Source organism: Hesperophylax consimilis, chromosome 28 (genome assembly GCF_061612785.1).
Source record: "Hesperophylax consimilis isolate HC1 chromosome 28, BYU_Hcon_1.0, whole genome shotgun sequence".
NCBI lineage: Eukaryota > Metazoa > Arthropoda > Insecta > Trichoptera > Limnephilidae > Hesperophylax > Hesperophylax consimilis.
Genome location: NC_142863.1, coordinates 5651544 through 5672022, shown reverse-complemented (window position 1 = coordinate 5672022; position 20479 = coordinate 5651544). Strand labels below are relative to the sequence as shown.

General features: G+C 33.9%; 1 protein-coding gene across 4 annotated transcripts in view; it reads right to left on the bottom strand.

The window, feature by feature from the left end:
* The window catches only part of LOC149410074 (CLIP domain-containing serine protease B4-like), an 85630-nt gene extending 73103 nt beyond the window's left edge, over nt 1–12527 (bottom strand). For 2 of the 4 annotated variants that reach the window (XM_089648581.1, XM_089648583.1), the window contains exons 1-2: nt 12306–12527; nt 2947–2992 (exon numbers count right to left, since the gene is read on the bottom strand). In XM_089648581.1, coding sequence (XP_089504707.1) covers nt 2947–2992; nt 12306–12387 — 128 coding nt within the window. In that variant the 5' untranslated portion in view covers nt 12388–12527. The remainder of the gene's footprint in view (nt 1–2946; nt 2993–12305) is intronic. The other 2 variants (XM_089648579.1, XM_089648582.1) reach the window with 2 other exon arrangements.
* Between the last annotated feature and the right edge of the window lie 7952 nt (nt 12528–20479).

Genomic DNA, 20479 nt, shown 5'->3' with positions numbered 1-20479 from the left:
ATCAACAGAAGACCAAAAGGAGCTCCGCGAACAGTTCGAACTCCTGAAAATGTTGAACGCGTTCGACAAGCCTTTCTTCGCAGTCCGACTCGATCTGTCCTCTCTTCCCTGGTCGCCTTATTTCCAGGTTTGGCGATATTCATTGGCCTCTTCGGTCCCCAGATTTATCCATATGCGATTTTTTCTTATGGGGACACCTCAAGGCTAGAGTATACGAGAACAAGCCCCGAACTCTGGACGAATTGAAGGACGTAATTCGCGTGGAAGCCGCCCAAGTTGAGAGAGCGATGTTGGAGAGAGTCTACGCAAACTTCCAAGAACGCCTCCAGCACTGCATCAACAATTTTGGCCACCACATGCCTGATGTGATTTTCCACACTTGACTGTCTCAAATGCTATTTCCTCGCGATCCTGATTCTATCAATAAATTTGTTTTTTAGTAACTATTTTATGATTTTTTTAAAACCGTCCGTCCTCTCTGCCGCACCCTGTATATATTAAATTGTAAAGATTGCAACTTTTTTAAATACGTACGTAAGATATCTAGAAATTTTAGAGTTAAGGAGCACCTAAGCAGTTGGAATAATAATTATTATTCTGAATTTGCCAACCACCAATCAACTTTTGGTATAAATAAGGAGTTAAAAATTGTTTTTAAATGTTATGTATTTAATTTTATTTTTACCAAATATTACAAAAATCCATCTTCTAAATTTGTTTTTGCATTTTATTATTATTTATTAACTTTCAAAAATACATTTTTTTAATATTAAGTCCCATTAAACTGATTGATATCAGTTTGTCAACGGGTTCTTTTAACAATTAGGTACTTTTTAAATACATATAAAATTTTAACAAGTACATAAAATATACAAATAATTACATTAGTACAAAAAGATTCTTTCACATAACCATTTATTTAACATACATTTCCTTCTGTGAGTCAATTCACAGCTTTTTAATGAGTTTGGTAACATGTTGTAAATTATTGGAACGAGGTATTCTAGAGTTCTTTGACCGTATTTATTCAGGTATCTGGGAACTACAAGACCATCGTTTGCAATTAGTCTTGTATTATGAACATGTGTCACTATTTTATTATGTTCAGATTGAGATGTATGCTGACACGCAATTTTAAGCCACAATAAAGCACGAACAGACAATAAATTTACAGAATTGTATAGTAATGACTTTGGTACGTCATTCCTTTGTTCGTATTTAGTTTTGTTTAATAATAATTTTACCAAAGAATATTTTTCATTTTGGACTGAAAGAAGATTTGTTTTTGTTGAATGTCCCCATGAAGTTATTCCATATCTTATTAGGGATTCCGCCAATGACAGGTATACTATTCTAAGGGTATTTGGTGGAACAAAAAACTTCAATCTATAAAGTTTGCTCACTATAGCTCTAAGCCGTGCAGACTTTTTGTATATCTATATCCCATTTAAAATTACAATCAATTGTTAAGCCTATTTCTACGTATTTTTTTTATTTTTATTTTTTTATTTATTTATTGTAAGAAACAAACAGCATTTTTTTACAGGATTAGTTATACAAGAGGTTACATATGAGGTAAGCCAAAATAGTTTCTTATGCTAATGTTGGTTAATGTGATATAATACAAGATTGTAATTGGTTATAACCATTAACTGAAAATGAAAATGAAATTAACAAAAAAAAAATAAAAATCATTTAAATATATTAGAAGGAAGAAGGAATAGGAAAGGGCAAGAGGCAGAGGAAGATGGGATGGGGACAGGAGAAGCTCATGTTGTACCTTTTCTATAACTGTGCATTAATCATTATTGAAATAAGCTCAATATTTTTACATGAGAATGGTTGTATTACAAAGTTATGGATGCAATTAAAATCATGAGAAATAATTTTAGGAGTTATGGTGATGTTATTATGAGGAGATCTGATGTGCATAAGCTTAGTTTTTTTAGCATTGATTATTAAACCTACATCATGTGACCATTTTTGAAGAGTGACAAAGTCAATTTGCAGTAAAGTACTCGCTATTAATAAATCCTCATGTGAAATAACTAATGATATGTAAACTGATAGTATATATTTCTTATTTTCAGTTAAACCTATTTAACCTATTTTACAACTGAATGAATCATGTATTACATTTATATAATTATACACAAATTTCGACTACCATAATACGGACATGTGTCTAGTGTGGTAGTCGAAAAGCATGTAAAAAACCTGTATCCAAATATATTTTTATGAATAAAGAAAAAAAAAAATATATATATATATATATATATTTCTTTAGAAGTTAATCTTTCATTACGTTAATTTATAAAAGTTTTCGACATATACGTCAACGTGTTAGTTTATGAAAAAAATGCAATATACGTAAATACGTTAATGACCTATTTTATGATAATTTAATTAATTTTATATAACCTTTTTATAATGATAACTAACTAATCACAGCTAAGTGAAATATTTTTGAAATACTCTTGTCTATAGAAAAATAAACATCTCTGTCTCTTCTTGTATGCCTATTTTTAAATTAGTTCATTTTCATTATAAGTTTGTCCTTGCGAAGAAACCATTGGTTTTGAAACATGTTTTTCCTTTTCGATGAAATAGCTGAGATACAAAGCTATTTTTTTTTAAATTAAATTAAAGTAACGCTAGTGATTTTAAATACTATCGAAGAAAAAAAAGAATGAAAAATATTAAGAATAATATATATATTACTATCTCGCAAACAATGTTCTTACCTATGAGGTAAAAACATTGTTTGCGAGAGGGTAAGGGCCTAAGTTGTTTTTATAGGCTTTGTGTTGTTTCTTAAATGGTCGGCCATGGTGGTCGTTATAGGAATAATTTAGCGGAACTATTCACACACATGTTGTCACTATATAGATTGGTTTAGTAGCAAGCAGGGGATCGAGTGGAAATTATAAATAACATTATATTTACCCCCGTAATGCACCTCCATCCACCAGGATCACAACTTCTACCAAACCTGTAAACATCAAAAGTATATTTTATTTATTTCATTAATAATATATTACAAAGACAATTAAAAGGAAATCATTTTTATGATAATTTATAAATTAAACATTGTGTTGAGTTTAATATTATAAGAGATTATTCAAGACCCAATATAAAAATTTGAGAAATGTATTAAGGGAGATTAGGTTACGGTGTAGAATGTGTGGGTATTATGGTTGAAATGTGATATTGTGAAACCGTCAGTCTCTGCCTACAACGCGGCTACTTCCCTATATCATGGAAAAGTACCTTCTACCGTTCCACAAGCCAAACAAAGATCGATCGAATCCGTCAAATTATCTCCCTATTAGCTGATTACCAACACAGAGCAAAGTCCTAGAGCTAGTCATCCCGAATAGGTACCTACCTCACCACGAGCAAAATAAGACCCTTCCTGACGAACAATTTGGTTTTCACAAACTTACACAAGTCAGAGAACACATTATCAGAGAATTTAAAGGTAAAAATTACACCGTAATGGCGCCATTGGACCTCGAAAAAGCCTTTGACATGGTATGGATGGAAGGACTCATCTACAAAATGTACATAAACAACACGCCAATATACATCATCAGAAATTGCGCAATCGTACTTAGAAAACTGAAGCTTCACAGTCAAAGTGGGCGATGCAACATCTACAAGAAGACAAATATCTATAGGACTCCCGCAGGGAAGTTTAAAAATGCATCAAGGCAGTACATGCGGACGACGCGGCAGTATATGCTTCCTCAAGAGCGCCTGACATGACAGTAAAGTACGTGCAACAATACCTCGACACGCCCACTAAATGCTACAAAAAATGGCGGCTAAAATTAAATGAGGCAAAAACTGAAGCAATAACCGTCACGCGGAAACACAAAGAAAAAACTCCGCAAGCAAAAATTCTCATGGGACTCAAGATGGACTCACGACTAAATTGGAAAGCTCGCATCGACATAGCGAAAGCAAAGACTCAGAAAGCAATAGGATCGATAATCCCAATATTCAAAAGAAAGAGTTCGCTAGCAAAGAGAAAATTCATCTGTACCTCAGCTTATTTAACCCAGCGCTTACGTACGCTTTACCGGTATGGACAAACATAGCTCACACAACATATAAAAAACTTCAAGTTACACAAAAAAAATGCATACAAATTCGCCCACAACACACCACGATACACAAACCTAAAACTCTACACGAACGAGAAGATATACCCACACTACAGGAGCACGCATACCAACTCACCTCACAACTTTACAACACTCTAAATCCGGATAATCCGTTAATTAAAGCGCTGGGTAATTATAACTCAACAACAGATATCGCTTTCAACTACAAACATAGGATGCCCAAACACCTCATCATGAAGTTTCATGAGAATGATGATAGCGACAACGAAGAAGAAGATGAAGAAGATTATTAATAATGTATCCTATTCATGCCAAATACTGTTTTTTCTCCCACATACTTTTCTCCGCGCAAGTAAAACACAAATATGTAGATTAGGGTGGAACACTTTTATATGAAAATTTTTTTTGAAATTCGAATTGGAAGATTAAAGTTGCTTTATGTAATTGTAAATAACACTTCTCAATTAATTAATAAATCATTTTTTTCAAAAGTAAACACAGGTTTAGAAAGTTATGTTGGTATGAATAAAATCATATTATATAGCAAAAATCCTTATTCGGCTCAAACTTTGACATGAATTTTCAAGATGCTAATTTAGATATCACTCTCGTCTTGTCTTGTCGAATACACTTAGAGCTGCTTCTGTCACAACTTTTACAGATCTTTCCACAGCCTGGGTGTGGCAAGGCAGTCTCATAAACTTCAACACTCTATCTTCTCCATTTTTAATTAGATCTTGCAACTGCTCATCGGAAATATTCGTCAGTATTGGGGCTTCGTATATATTTTGTTGCCAGTCAATGATGTCTTTGTAAGAACATGCATTAAAGTCCACTTTTGGCACCTCGAACATGAGCGAAACAATATTTTTATTAACTTGAATAGCCCTTAAAATGCGTCTTGCAGCGAGTTCTCTAATGTGCTTACGTGAATCTGTTATCATACTCAACAATAAATTTTCTGGATGAGCAAAGTAACTGTTTCGAATTATAACAGGGTCCACTATCGCTAAAAACTTGTTGGACAAATATCTTGTGCTGTTAATGAGCTTGCGTAAATGATTTAAACCACCTTTGCAGGATTAATGTGTTTGGTAGAAAACCAGACAGGAGCGTATGATTATACGACAAACGTTGCTAAAGTAACAAGATTTTGTTGTGGATTTTCTGTAGAAATATACAAATGCAGTATGCGATTAGCTCTTGTCAACCAGCGGGCATGGGGTAGTTTACCTGGGCTTCTCTGCAATAAATCACGAGACCAGGATCCATTTATGACAGCATTAGTAATTTCATGTTAATATTTCTGGTCTGTACTGAGATTTGTGGATATTTGTGGAGGTAGTTAACCTTCTCTCTTCTTAAAATTAGCCGACGGCAGCGTCTCGCATATCTCTAATGCTTTACCAATTTGACCTGCAAATGATTTATGTACTACAGTAGGGCCATCCAAATAGGTAAACAAATGCCTCAATGGTAACTCATTGGCGTGTAAGAGACAAATTATCCATTGCAATGGTCGACACTGTCTGTTTTCCAAAAGACGAATCACGCCTCCCACTTTCTCTGTATTTGTGTTTGTTTCATCACAGCCAATAGCCATTAAACCATCTAGTGATATTTTTTCCGTCGTTAAAAAGCTGTGGATAGCTCTTTCAATATTTCTTGCACTGCCCGATGTTGGAACCCTATACCCAACATAAACAGTACCTGGTTCTTTTATAATTGAAATATGTTCCTCTTGTACAACCACTCTAAGCCTCTTTTGTCTTTTTAAAACAGTTTTAGCCGTCTTGTCTTTCCTTCCATCGAAATATAATGAAGGAATTTATGTTACTCTTTCTTCGGTTAAAATTTGCTCGCGTTTCATTCTGTCTTATTCTTCTTAGTTTCATCCTATCTTTTATGCCTCATTTCTTGTTTGAGAGTACGAAATCTTCTATTCAGTAATTTTTTACTCTGGATAAGATCCGTTCTTCCTCAAGCCATTAGTCAGTTAGTGCGTTGGTCTTCAAAAACCATTTGTTCCTCTTTTGGAACTTTTTTTTCTTTCAAACAAGTACAGCTTACAAATTTTTGATATTTACTTGCAACTATGTCAAAAATCTTTCTACTTTGTACTCTGAATTCTTCTAACTTTTCTTCCTTAAGTTTCTTCAAGGACTTTTTCAAATTATAACACTTCGAGTAATAAATTTTTAGTAACTGTAAGATTCTTTTGTGTGTGACAATTGGAATAGAAGATTTTATGCACAATTCTTCAATTTTTGTTCAAACTTTTTCGGCAATTTCCAAAATCGTAGGTTCTTTTGTTGTGTTATTCCTTACTTTTAAGTCTTGTGGAATAGGCCAGTGCAATTAGCGATTCGCGATCGAAGTAATTCCGGTAGTCCCAATTTTTTTATATGTTATATAAACTGATCTCCTGATGTAAAATCTGAGTTTCCGACCTTGGCGCACCTGTGCTCGCGCCGCCATTTTGAAAAAACTGGCCGAAATCGGGCAAAATCTAGTTTTTCCCAAATATCTCATTTCCAATGCAAATTTCGGCTAAAGTATTTTAACAAGTATAATAGAACATAAAATAACCTACAACTTTTGTGAAAACAAATTTCTTCTATCTCTAATAGGTACCGAGGTAGAAAGTCGTAAAGGTGCGTATATTTTTGAAAAAACAAGTTTTTTGCGCGACCAGGTTTGGTTTTTTATAAATACCTCGTTTCCAGTACAATTTTGTGAAAAATTTATTGTTAATAATTTTGTAGAAAATAAAATTTGGTTAAGGAAATAGGTATATAATTTATATTTTTTATCTCTATTACGTATCCAAACTCTAATCCACCAAAACCAGGCCAAAAATTGAAACAGAGGTTAGGTGTTTTAAACTTGGCATTCCTTGATTTTATTTTTCTTTAACAATTATTGTTCTAAGAACATATACGTTGACAACAATCGTCATGCCTGTGTCAGACCTAGCAATAAATATAGTAGATAGACTATTTCAGCATATCGGTCGCTATACATTCCCAGTAGGAAGACCAATAAAATTGGCCAAGCCACTACATTTGTGGTCGCAGCTTGGTCTGACATGCCTATCAACGTAAGCACAACATACATTTAAGATTATTTATACAATTAAGAAGATAAGGTACATAAAAAAGATAAAAAATTGGTATTTTCGTAAAATTAACATTTATTGAAATTCTTTTCTTTATTAGTTAAGTTGTCAGCATAACAAAAAATAAAATTAATGGTAGATCAGTTTAGACAGAAGTACGAGCCCTTGACTATAGTTTCTTACTTCTGGCCCTGAATAGCTTCTTCATCTGTCTCGTCACTCAAATTTGTGGCGACTGGGTCATCATATTCCTCGTCATCGTCATCAACGAAGGCTTCAAAAGCATTCTCGCAGGAGTTGCCATTGCAATGAATGCAGAGTAGGGAACATTTCAAACCCGACTTTCTGCAGGTGCACTTTCCAGCGCAACCTTTTTTGCATTGACATGATATGAAGTTCAGCAAGGCCTGAGGTGCAGCTTCCTTCAACATTGTTATTGGAGTAAGTAACCCAACAGCATCCTTTTTCCACCCCCATTCAGTCGGATCTTTATCGTGACCAAGCCAAGTCTGCACTTGCAAGTATGTTCTTGAAGCGTCTTGCTGGATTGCATCTTTGGTGGGTGGTAGCCTGGATAAATTGAATTTGTTCTTATTTACTCCTTTGACAAAAATGATGTACCTTAAATTTTCCAAATTTGATTTCTCGTTGCCGCTATACAAAAGTGCAAATAGTTGTTCGGCAGCCAAAGTGATTGTTTCTGTCTTTGCTTTTGGGTCTTGAAATACACGAACAAGTTCATTCACTGAGTAGTTCTTGAGAAGAATATTACAAAATTTGTGTTTGCCTTGACCGAACGGAGCTCCAGTTGTATCGCAACCTTATGGCATGAAGGAATAAAATGTTTTCAACTATTTCAATGTGTTTAAAACATTTGTTCGAGTACAACGCGTTAGGTGATTTACCTTTTCCAAATTTTTGGTAATATACGTTGGGAGGTGAGAGAGCTGTGAGGAGTACCAGCAGATCAATATCCTGACCAACGATTATGACTACATCATGTTGAGATGATAATGAATTTGCTGTGTTCACTATGAGAACGTCAGCATCCTCTTCAGCTTGTACTATCGTTATGTGGGATCGTGCAAATGAGGTTCTGAGTAGGGAAATAAAACGAGACTTGTTCTTCTCATTTCCCAGAAACTTTTCCTGTAGCACTTGTGGGTGCATGCTTTCAAAAAACACAACTTCAGCAGAAGTTGTAACTCTGGCACGCCGTGCTCTTTCCACCCCTTTAATGCTTTTCTTTTCCATAGAATCTGGGTATCCATCGAATACCACTACTGCATTGGATCCATAATGATTTTTTACATACCTGACATATTGCTGGAAAATTACTGAAAAAGGTTGAGCACGACCCCATACCACTTTGTGCAGTAAATATCCTCCATCAATTACGTGTATTTTACTGCTTCCCAGTTCTGTATTATTTGGTAGAGGGTTGAATGATGAATAAAATATAGACTTCGTTCCTTTGCGCATGCCTTCCTCTGAGAAAAGAGACAATGGTACAGGAGATAGTTCATATTGAATAGCATTAATGGATCTATTGCCATAGTCACACCCTGATTTTTGACACTGCTGGTCACCGCCGCAAGAGAAACTATCGCATCATTACGTTTTAAGTGTAGGTTTCCAAAGTTCTGGTTGATAACTTTAGACATAGCTAATTTCCCCATCTTTTCAGCCACGTGACAAGTGACTTTGCGATCCCCGATTGTGCCACTGCTAATAGACATAATCACGTTTGTTTTAGGAAATGGTTCATGGCAAGCAAACCAATCAATGAGAGTTTGAACGTCTCTATCATCCCTCTTAATTCTTGTAGGCCTCATCTCTACATGTTGCTCTGACGTTTCTGATTCAATCCCACAGAATGACTCGATACCCTCACAAATGTTATGCAGATAAACGAATCCAGCAGTCCAACGAAGGATGGAACTGTCTGTGAAGGGAACCGGAAGGGAGGAGTAGAAGGGTGGGGGGGTAGCCCCCCCCATACCGAAGTGCCCTCTAGTAAATTTATAGATGTATGTATTTAAAAATGCAAACAAAAATCTAATAACGTGATAATAAACCGTGATAGATTTTCTGTGCGTACCTACCTAAATTTGTTTATTCTTTATATCGGTAAAAAAAATCTATTTTAACATAAAAATTGCAAAGCTTTTTTTTAAATTTTATGTTCTACAAAATTGGTATCAATAAAATTTTCATGAAATTCCACTGGAAACGAGTTATTTTTAAAAAACCAAACCTAGTTGCGCAAAAAACTTGTTTTTTCAAAAATATACGCACCTTTACGACTTTCTACCTCGGTACCTATTAGAGATAGAAGAAATTTGTTTTCACAAAAGTTGTAGGTTATTTTATGTTCTATTAAACTTGTAAAAATACTTTAGCCAAAATTTTCATCGGAAATGAGATATTTGGGAAAAACTAGATTTTGGCCCGATTTCGGCCAGTTTTTTCAAAATGGCGGCGCGAGCACAGGTGCGCCAAGGTCGGAAACTCAGATTTTACATCAGGAGATCAGTTTATATAACATATAAAAAAATTGGGACTACCGGAATTACTTCGATCGCGACCCCCTTTTTGGCGCTAATTGCACTGGCCTAGAACCCATTCGTAGAATTTCATCACATTTTCATACGTAAGTATTATATATATATATATATCTATATATCGACTACCATAATACGGGCGTGTGTCTAGTGTGGTAGTCGAAAAGCATGTAAAAACTGTACACATTAATATTTCATGAATAAAGAAAAAAAAAATATATATATATATATTCTCTTTCAATTCTGCACTTACACCAAATATCAGAAATTTTAAAATTTGTCTTCTAGAACTCATATTAATTCACTTAAAAAACGTTTATCAATAAGTGATCGTGAATATAATTGACGCGCGACCTTTCACCTTGAGACAATTATCGACACTAGTTTAAACAAAACACTGCATTTCGTAGATTGTCAGGTTCCACCCTCCGCTTCGTCCCGAACTTTGCTCCTCTGTTACAGCGCCAAAATATATTAAAAAAAGAAATATTTGATTGGAACAGCTAGTTAACTATATTTGAATATGTTATTAAATAAAATAAACCTATTTAATAAATTCTGTATTATTTTATAGGCCGCGCAAATAGCCCCTAAACTGTCGTTTTTGTAAATGTTCGATGTCTTGGCGGGGGCTTTTACCGTTGTCTGATATTATTTATATTTTTAATTGAGGTAATTGATGGCAATCGGCAACTTAATACAACTATTCCAAATGAAAATTAGAAAAAAAAAATTCTTTCCGCCCTAATGTAGATGCAGCAGGACCACCAAAGCGAAAAGGAGGCAGCCCAAAGATGAAAAAATTATATATTTACATTCAGTAAATCATAATGTCAAAATAGAGTAAAAAGTTCAGAACTTATTAGAACCGGACTATAATAAATTTAAAAATAAAATAAACTTCACTACCTTAAATAATTTAACCAATTAGAAAGACGATGATATCTCACTATATTATTTTATAAATTATTGTATAAAAAAAAAACTAAAATCTCTTCACTTTATTTGTTTTTATGATTCTTTTTTTCTTCTATTTACATATGTATGTTAAGTTTTTATTTTTTTCCCTTTACACACGAGTTTTAGACTCTTGTAAAGGTAAACATGTTAATTTTCATTGAAATATGTTCTTATTATGTAAACTTAAATAATTATCCTGTATTTTATAAAATAAATAAAAATATTTTTAAAAAATAAAAATATATGTTTTTCTTTTCCCTGTCATTTTTATGAGGTTTTTTATCCAGTTAACAATTTTTCCTCATAAAACACATTAATGTCAGTAAAATCAGTCTTGTTAATACAACCATCAGATTGTAATAGTAATAAGGCCAACTGAGCCGCAGTACTAGTTAGTTTCTTCTTGAATAACGTTTTCTGCAATTTTCTTTATTACACACGCAAATGCGGAGGAATTCCCAAAAATAATGATCCCGATCCTAACACAAAGAGACACGTATGTATTATTTGGCCTCAGTTGGCTGCTGGTGTTGCTAAAGCTGAAGAATATGATTCTCCGAATCGTGGAATTTTAGTAGAATTTTTAGGTAATTTTTTTTCCTACCAATAAAATACAAGGCCTCTAAGTCTATAATAGCCAGATAACATTTTAAACATCCATTTGAGATTGAAAAAAAAACTGTAAGGCGCAATGAAGCCGTTCCATTTGCATAAAGAACAGTAACTTTAAATTCATTAAATTTAAATTATTCAAAAGAATCGATAAAATGAAAAAAATATATATCTAAAATGCCCTGATGATGGATACTATAATGCTCTCCGAAACGTTGGGTAAAGGAGGGAAGCGCAACACGGTATAATACTCCCAAAATAAAACACTACAATCCTTCTGGCTGTGAAAATCTCAAATCACACCAGAAGCTTAGATTGTTTGTGCATAAAGACCAGTTGAAGAAATGAGCGTAACGAAATAACATTACGTAGAAGTGAATGATAGAAGAAGTTAGGGACGCTCGAGGAAGACATGCGATTCGAATACTGAAAAAAATCAACAATAATACTATTTCCACTTTCAAACTACACCCAGTTTATTAGAATTTCCAACCTCGAAACGTGACTCCAAACCGTTAATAACCCCGAACAGCGCCGGGTTAACTTCATCTATTCTTAATACATAAAGAAGAGTATCAATGAGTTTGTTTTTTATACGAGATTGATCAAACTTTGCAGAGTTGATCTTCAAAATAAGAGGAAGGTCACTGTTTACAAGTTGTAAACTATTAGACAAATTACAAGTGTTGCGCTGTTATCGAGAAAATTAATCTGAAGGGTGATGTGTTATGTATTATCGGAGTCATTTATATAATATTCTTGTGTCTATACATATATGAATATTATATGAAACTTTGCGGTATCAATAATGATATCCGTCAATTTATTCCGAAACGTAAAGAATTATTACAAATAGATCATTAAAACTATGATAGTTGGTTTCCAAAAACTAATAATGTACAGGTAACACAATCAACTCACCCAAAAACAATAGAGAAGAGCTTGCAAAGGGCTGGAACAACATTTTGACCCTGCACAAGAAAGTATTAAAAAGCGTCGACATGTTTTCGCACAACAACGTAAATTAATAATTATTCTGATAAATTTCTTTATCAAACACTGACGTGGGGTAAATGCGGGAGAAACACCACAGGGGGAGAGATGCCACAGTCGTAATAATTTTTGATGTGGCGGAGATATCATAATTTTTTTAATTGATTGATGGAGGCTTTAGAGTTGAACGACGCAAGTCAGTGCCTACTCGTCTGTGATGGTGTTGATGAAAAAAAAACGCCAAAGTTTTACTCCATTTCCATTGCTGATTACAAGCGTAACGGATACATACTAAACTTCTAAACCTATGGGTCCATTGAAAAGGATTAACAATTGAATTATTTTTTTACAAAAATTAACCTAAATCGATTTGCTAAATGGACTGAGCGCATTAACAATACAAATAATACTTTGTTCAAACTAATCTATTTTTTTTCAAAACCACTAATATCGGATGAGACAGTGCAAATGACAATATCCTAAAATCACTTATTAAAACCCAAAAAGCCAAAATGAAAATTTTTCTGACGAAATCATTGAAAAACTTAACATGTTAATTTAATAACTCCATTCATAAACAATTCTCCATTACATTCATAAATATAAAACACAAGAAATAACATAACCCAACAAACTACTACGAAAACAACATTTTGGTCAAAAAGCTTCCTTAGCACTTATTTCTACAATAGAATCCCAATCTCATTCATAGCAAATTAATTAATTTCCAAAAAACTTGATGCAGAACATCGAAAATATATACTGACACCAAATACAAATAGAAACCGAAACCACTCAACTGCATTAAAAACACCATGAAATATATTTATAATTGTTTCAGAAAAAAACAGTAAATAATATTTTTTATAATTACTTCTTAATATCCATACTACTGAATTTTAATAGTATGTAAAGGAAATCTTCAGCAAGGGAGATCCCAGTGAGGGGATTTTATTTTACTACTTGTTATGTATTTAAAAAGCAAGATAATAAAACAATTATTATTACAATCGTAAAACAGATTTTATTTTATTTCGCAAGTAAAATTTACATTATTCTTCCAAAATGGTGGCATCTCTCCCACCTTTACCCTACCCACCAAAATTTGCAATTTTGTGGAATTGGTCATTTACGGATAACCTTTCCCCAGGGCACAAGATAAGCCAGTGCAATTGATTACAACAAGACAAAATATTTATTGGTGCTAAAATCAGCAGTGTTGGTATGCCCGAATTTCTCATTTCTCTAAATTTCACTCCGATTTCCTTACAATTTCAGAATTGATTTTTGTGTAATACTTCTCACTCAGTACTGGATTCCCAACAAAAAAGGTAATTATTCGGAATTGCTGGCCACGGATTACACGAAATATTTTTAAATAAAACCTTCTGAATCCGGCTGCATTTGGGAATTTTTTTAATTTTAGCATTTTAATTTTTAATTACGTAAAATGAAATTGGTTTTCGTTGTATGAAGAGACAGACGGAATAATTTCTGTTGATGACATTTTATTTTGTTGGTATTCCTGATACAATATATAGAAAGCATATTGTCATAGCACAATATATAGAAAGAAAAATATATATATATATAAGATTTAATAAGAGAATAAGACAAAAGAATTATAGTGGTTTAATTTCTGGGTATTATGCCGTGTTGCGCTACCTCCTTCTTTAGTCCATGTTTCGGACAGCATTGCAGTCTCCACCATCAGGGCAGATGTGTGAAGATTAAATAATATACATTAGTATAAAGTTAACAAAAGATATTTTTATCAAAATCAATACTTTAAACTATAAATTTAATAAAGCTGGTAACTGTTTACATTGTACTATTATATATATACTAACATTAAGAATCATAATAATAACAATTTCAACTTCATTTATTTATCCTCGGCAGTCGTATGTCAGTAGGTAGGTATCTATGTACTTACGCTGTGCAAACGTTTGTTTGGCCTGTTATTACTATAAATAAAAATAATAATAATTACAATTTGGTTGCACCTTGGGAACTACGTTAAACATTGATATTTTTATGAATTGAAGAATGCAATTAATGAAATTGTGTCTTGTTGACGTGAAATATTTTTAATTTTGTTGTATTTATAAAATGAATCAGTACAGTGTGTTTTGTATGAAGGCCGGCTTGAGTCGATCTATGGAGACTCTTTGATACTGAAGGCCGTGGATACTGGCCGGAGTAGGTTTTATCTTGTCAAACCTTCGTTGTAAACGTCCGACGTAAGTGTCGGGTTCTTCGCGCGGTGTTGCTGTAAAAAAATCGCACGGTAATCTGAGAGTTCTTCCGTGGGTAATTTCTGCGGGTGAATATTTTGAATCTTCGCGTAATGTGGATCTCAAACCAAGAGGGATATTCTCTAACAAGTTTGCGTTATCGTTGGTTATTAGGGATGTTTTAAGGGTTCGGTGCCATCTCTCGATTATGCCGTTAGCTTGAGGGTGGTACGCGGTGGTTCGAGTATTTTTTATCCCAAATTTGTGTTTTGAAAAGGGTTGAATCGAATTGTCTTCCCTGGTCGGTGGTCACGGTTTCAGGAACGCCGTGTCGTGCTATCCATTCTGATGTCAGGGCCGTGGCAACGGTCTCTGCTGACATGTCCTTTAAGGGTACCGCTTTTGGCCAACGAGTGTAACGATCTATCATCGTTAGTAGATATTTATATTCACTGCAAGCTGGCAGGGGTCCTACCAAATCGATGTGTACGTTGCGGAATCTATCCATGGGTAAGATGTATGTTGATGTCGGCGCAACCGTGTGTTTTGATACTTTGGCTTTTTGACACGCAATAAATTGCTTCATAAAGGGTTTTATATTTTTGGCCATTTTGGGCTCTGTCGGGTGCTGTTAGTGGTTCCCAAAATGCCTGGGTGGCATACGCTGTGTACACTTGATATTACTTCTCCTCTCATACTTACAGGAACGAAAGGTCGTACATGGCCTGTGGAAATGTCACATTATAGTGATTCTTCTGTACCAGGAATTATCATCTTCCTTAAGACAGGGGAAGAGTCCTCAAAAGCCTTATTAAGTTCGTCTTCGGAACTCTGCAGGTTTCCCATATGTCTATAATCGATTGCAAAAGGGCTGATTATCTCCTTTTTACGAGACAGCGTATCTGCTACTGTGTTAAGGTGTCCGGAGATATGTTTGACATCAGTGGTAAATTGAGCAATAAAGTCTTTCCTGGCGAGGTGAACTTGAAGCGCTTCTTCGTGAACGCAAATGTGATAAGTTTGTGATCGGTGTAGATAGTGAATACTCGATCTCCAATGTCATTCCGGTAATATTAAATAGCTTCATAAATTTCTGTTAGTTCTTGGTCAAACGTCCTGTAATGGCGTTGAGTGCACTTACCTTTATGATGACAAACGAGAAAGAAATACAATGGACACTTTTGGTACCGAAATACATGACAACCTTTGCCCAAAGACATCATATTATTTACACAGAGTCTTATGTATGTAACAAACTGCTGATTGCAAATAAGTAACAATTAAAATTTAGATGGCATGATAAACAATGGAAATGTATGTATGGTAAATATTAGGATTTCGTTTATAAGTTGCAGTTTGTAATTTGAGACTTTTTATAACGGTTCAGAAATGTATCAATCTTAGTGTTTTGCTCTCTATGGATCTTTACAATTATGGGCTCCGGTTTTGTCATAAAAGCGGACACTTTCCTCTTTAGAGCTGTATGTAATTACTTTTGGGAGATTTACCAATAGACAATAGCTAAGGATTTCGAGAGGTAGATAGGTAGTTAAGCTAATTGGTCAACGCATATGAACCTAACATTTAAACATAAATTTACTATTTCAAATTATTTTTTAAACCTTAAATTTATAACACAGTTGTAAGACACTGTGTTCATTTAAAAACAGGGCATTAGATTAATTATTTTATTTTAAAAATTGGACCTTATTTGTGAAAAATATTATATTTTTTTAATAATCTTATGTAAGAAATAGCGGGAAAATATAAATGTTATGACTTAACTGTCTGGGATAAGTAAGTTCTGGAAGAAAAGAACAATAACTAATATAACCTTCAACAAAAACATCATTGAAAATCTAATGAGAAAAGATTGCAAGGAATTTGAAGACCTTATGAATTGGATCTTGTTATTCTTTGCATTGCTAATAACACTTTCCTGCATTTTCTTTAAGTATTATCTAATCTTCAACTTTTTGAGCCTATTTTTTAAACACACTATTTATCGTCTTTTTTCATATTATCATACATACTTCATAAATTATTCTCCTTCACATATCGCACCTCCGGTGCTAAACTGTCACTTATGCAAGTTTTGTGAAAATTGATCTAAGTATGAGAAAAAATAACTAATGTACCCCTTTACTTGGTGTGTCATCGTCGTTTGTGTAGTGCGTATAATTTCCGCGTGAGGGTAGTTATGTCGTTATGGTTTTGGTGCAAATCTCACCTCCACTGGGAGAAACAACGTTTGATTGGTTAGTTGTGCGCGGCACCCCGCACGAATAGCAGTCCCCTGGAGCTACAACGCCACTAAGGTCATTGTGACAATTCATTTTTATGATTTTGGAGCAATAACAACACTAACGTTGGTTGTGACATGAAATAATAAAGATACTTGTTTACGTAGTGACATTGTTTCCCCAACCCTTATGTTTTATGGTATAAAGTTTTCGTTCGATTAACAATTGTGACAATGTTCCTGATTCGTGGGGCGAAGAAGCCTGGTCAACCATTTGTGGTAAAAGAAATGAATTACGATGATTTCTTTGATTTGAAGTCACTTGAGGAAAACATGAAGTTCAATATAGCAAAAATTTAAACGGAGATGTAATCTAAACTGGTGATATTAAATGCATTAAATTCACAAAGAATTGTGAAAATTACCAATATCGAACAACTTACAAAACTGAAAACTGGGAGGAAGCAAAAGCTATAATTCAACCAAGGGGAAAAAATTTACGCGGAAGTAGAGGCAACGCCCAAAGAATAGATGACATTCCCTTCAAGCAAGCATACACTTCAAAAATACCAATTACAGAACGCAAAAAGCGTGATTTATTGCAATTAGTGGAGGCAAATATCATACCAAGATACTATGAAAGTTTCTATAATGATCTCATTTAATTTTTTGTGCTTCTAACATTCTATAAAGTCACATTTCTACTTGCAGGGAAAACAAGTTTATTGAAACCACATCGTTAAAGACCCCCTGATTTTCCTGTGAATGTGACAATAAATTTAAGGTTTTTGTTTTTTTAAGAGTACCCAATTAGTACAAAATTAATGCTAATTAAAATAATAATAAGAAAAATAAATTGTATTTGTTTGATACTGTTGGCGTAATTATAGTATTTAAATAGGAACCATACGTGACCAATGACTGATTTAATATGAAACGTCGCTGAAAACCGTTCGTAAAATGGTAAGAAGACTGAGATTGAAAAGTCTGATAAATAGTAAAGTTCTATATGTAGAATTAAGAAAGTTTGTTATACTGCTTTGATATTTTAATTAATAAAACTTTAGAAAAGTATGATATCGTGTTTTGATTGTTATGACATAATTGCCTGGTAAATTGTTTTCTAGTGCCATAATGTCACTTCTGGGAGGGTTGTAAATTTAAAATGTTTATATTTTTTTATTACAAAGTTGTGAGACGTTTGCTTTTACTTTGATATGAAGTTTAAAGTTGTAGTTTAAATAATTACCAGTTCATTTTTTAGACAAGAAGAACTATACATTATAATAGGATGTAGAATTTTCAAACGCTTCTCCTGAAAAATTACATTATTTGCACAAGTGACAGTTTAGCACCGGAGGTGCGATATTTTAAATAAATTTAACACTAAGCTGTCAATAACATGGCATTATTTTTATTATACATTCTTGTCACCAACCTCTGAACAGGTAACACCTGATAAGGTAGGTAATGACAATTAAATTATAAACCAAATTAACTATGGAACCTTTGTTATTGTTGTTTTACTGTAGTTTTATGAAAATGTACTTATTATATTTAAATAAACGCTGATTTTTCGACACTGAACCCAAATCCCAAAATTCCAATATCTTTATTTGACATTATTAAAAAAATAATATTATTTATTTAAGTTTAAGAACTCTGGTTGGGAATTAATACACGGACTGCTTCGAACAGTCGGTATTCAAAATTCACATACAAGTGCGTTGTTTTCCTTTTTTCTGTAAGATTTGTGCAATCACTGCTTAAAGTCGATTTCAACGGCTTGTGACAGTCCAATATTATTCCTTGAACCTCTGTAGCAGTCCACGGTTGGTTACCCAGCAACGTAGCAAGAAATAATTGTTTTCTGTAATGTTTTCTAATGAGAACCGTCGGAATACAAAACCATCTGGTTACGCGTTCCAAACTTGTTATTTCAATTTAACAACACCTGAGTGGCGCAAGCAGCCTAGTGTAAGTGTTTGTTTAATTTAACAACACCTGAGTGGCGCAAGCAGCCTAGTGTAAGTGTTTGTTTAATTTAACAACACCTGAGTGGCGCAAGCAGCCTAGTGTAAGTGTTTGTGGAAAGCCGAGATAATAACAATAACAGTTATTTCTTAAAAAGTTGCTGGCGCGGCAAATGTTGCAAAGGAATCAACGCTGCTAGTTCCCAAGGTCAGGCTACATTGAAATATCTGTAGAATAGACTCAGCATGCCTACATTTCGTCTGTACATTTGAGATTGCAACCGGTCTCTTATTAATCAGACGGATTGCCCTCTTTTGCATATCAAGTATGTTTATCAAGTATTTTGGGGCTCCAGCCCAGAGGTAGTATCCAAATTCGATTTTCGGACGTTGTATGATATTCCAAATTCTTTGAATAACTTTGAAGCACAGTTGGGTCTGTCTGATGATTGATTATTGCACTATTTGAATCATGTCGGAGTTTTTTTTTTTGTATTAGGCAATTCACCCTAAAGAGAGTGTTCCGTTATATATGTATGTGCCTTTAAAGTTAAGGGAGATGGTTATAATTTTATGGGATATCTATACGGGAATAGGAAATCTCAAATATTGAAATCATTCAAGTCTATGAACTTGTATAGAACTGAGAAAATGCGAGAATTGTTGAGAGAAAGTAAATACGGAATACCAAGGGGAGATTGGTGGGTGATTTTTATAAGTAAACGATAAATGCCTTTGAAAGATGAATGATTTTTACAATTAAAGAAAACGTGATCAAGAGTCTCATTTTCCATGCCGCACTGGCAGAGTGGACTATCTAGAACCCGGATTTAAAACAAATGGGATGCAATGGAGCAATGACCAATTCTCATTCTCGAGATACAGGATATAAATCTTTTAGATTTTTTCTTGCCGTGGAACCAAGGTTAACTTGGAATATGATTTTGTATTCCAGCATAAAAAGCACCAGTTCGGGTTTTCGTACTAGTCCAATTTTCTTCCCAGGAGCGAATCATGTTGGATTTAAGAATTGGGATGACGTCAGAGATAGGAATTCTAAAATCTAAAGGATTAGAGCCAGAAATTGTTCCAAGTTTAGCTAGAGAATCGGTTTTCTCGTTACTCTCAATTCCTAAATGGCCAGGGACCCAAACCAATATTGTCTCGAAATTTAATTCATCTAAAGATTTAAGGGTGTTTCTGATATTATAAATAATATAGTCTTCTGGTTTATGGATATTTGAGGAAATTTTCAACACTGCGCTTAGTGAGTCAGTGCACAGTAAGGCTTGTCGAATATTGAAAAGCTGGATTTGGCTCAAAGCTTGTTCAATTGCGAAGCATTCTGCAGTAAATATAGAAATTTATTTAGGCAATTTATAAGACAAATCTAAATCAAATTCGGGAATGGGTACCGCAGCTCCACAATCTTTGTTATCAGACTTAGAACCATCTGTGTAAATGAGTGAAAATTCTGGAAACTTAGAAGATGTAATTTTTTTAAATTTGTCCTCAACATTTTGATTAGATGAGGTTAAAATATCAGTTCGGAAGTCTGAAGTTATAACGTTAGGGATATAATTGAAAGAATCAAATGGGATGGTGAAAATAGGAAGGATAGGATATTTTTGTAGATTTTGGAGGGAAGAA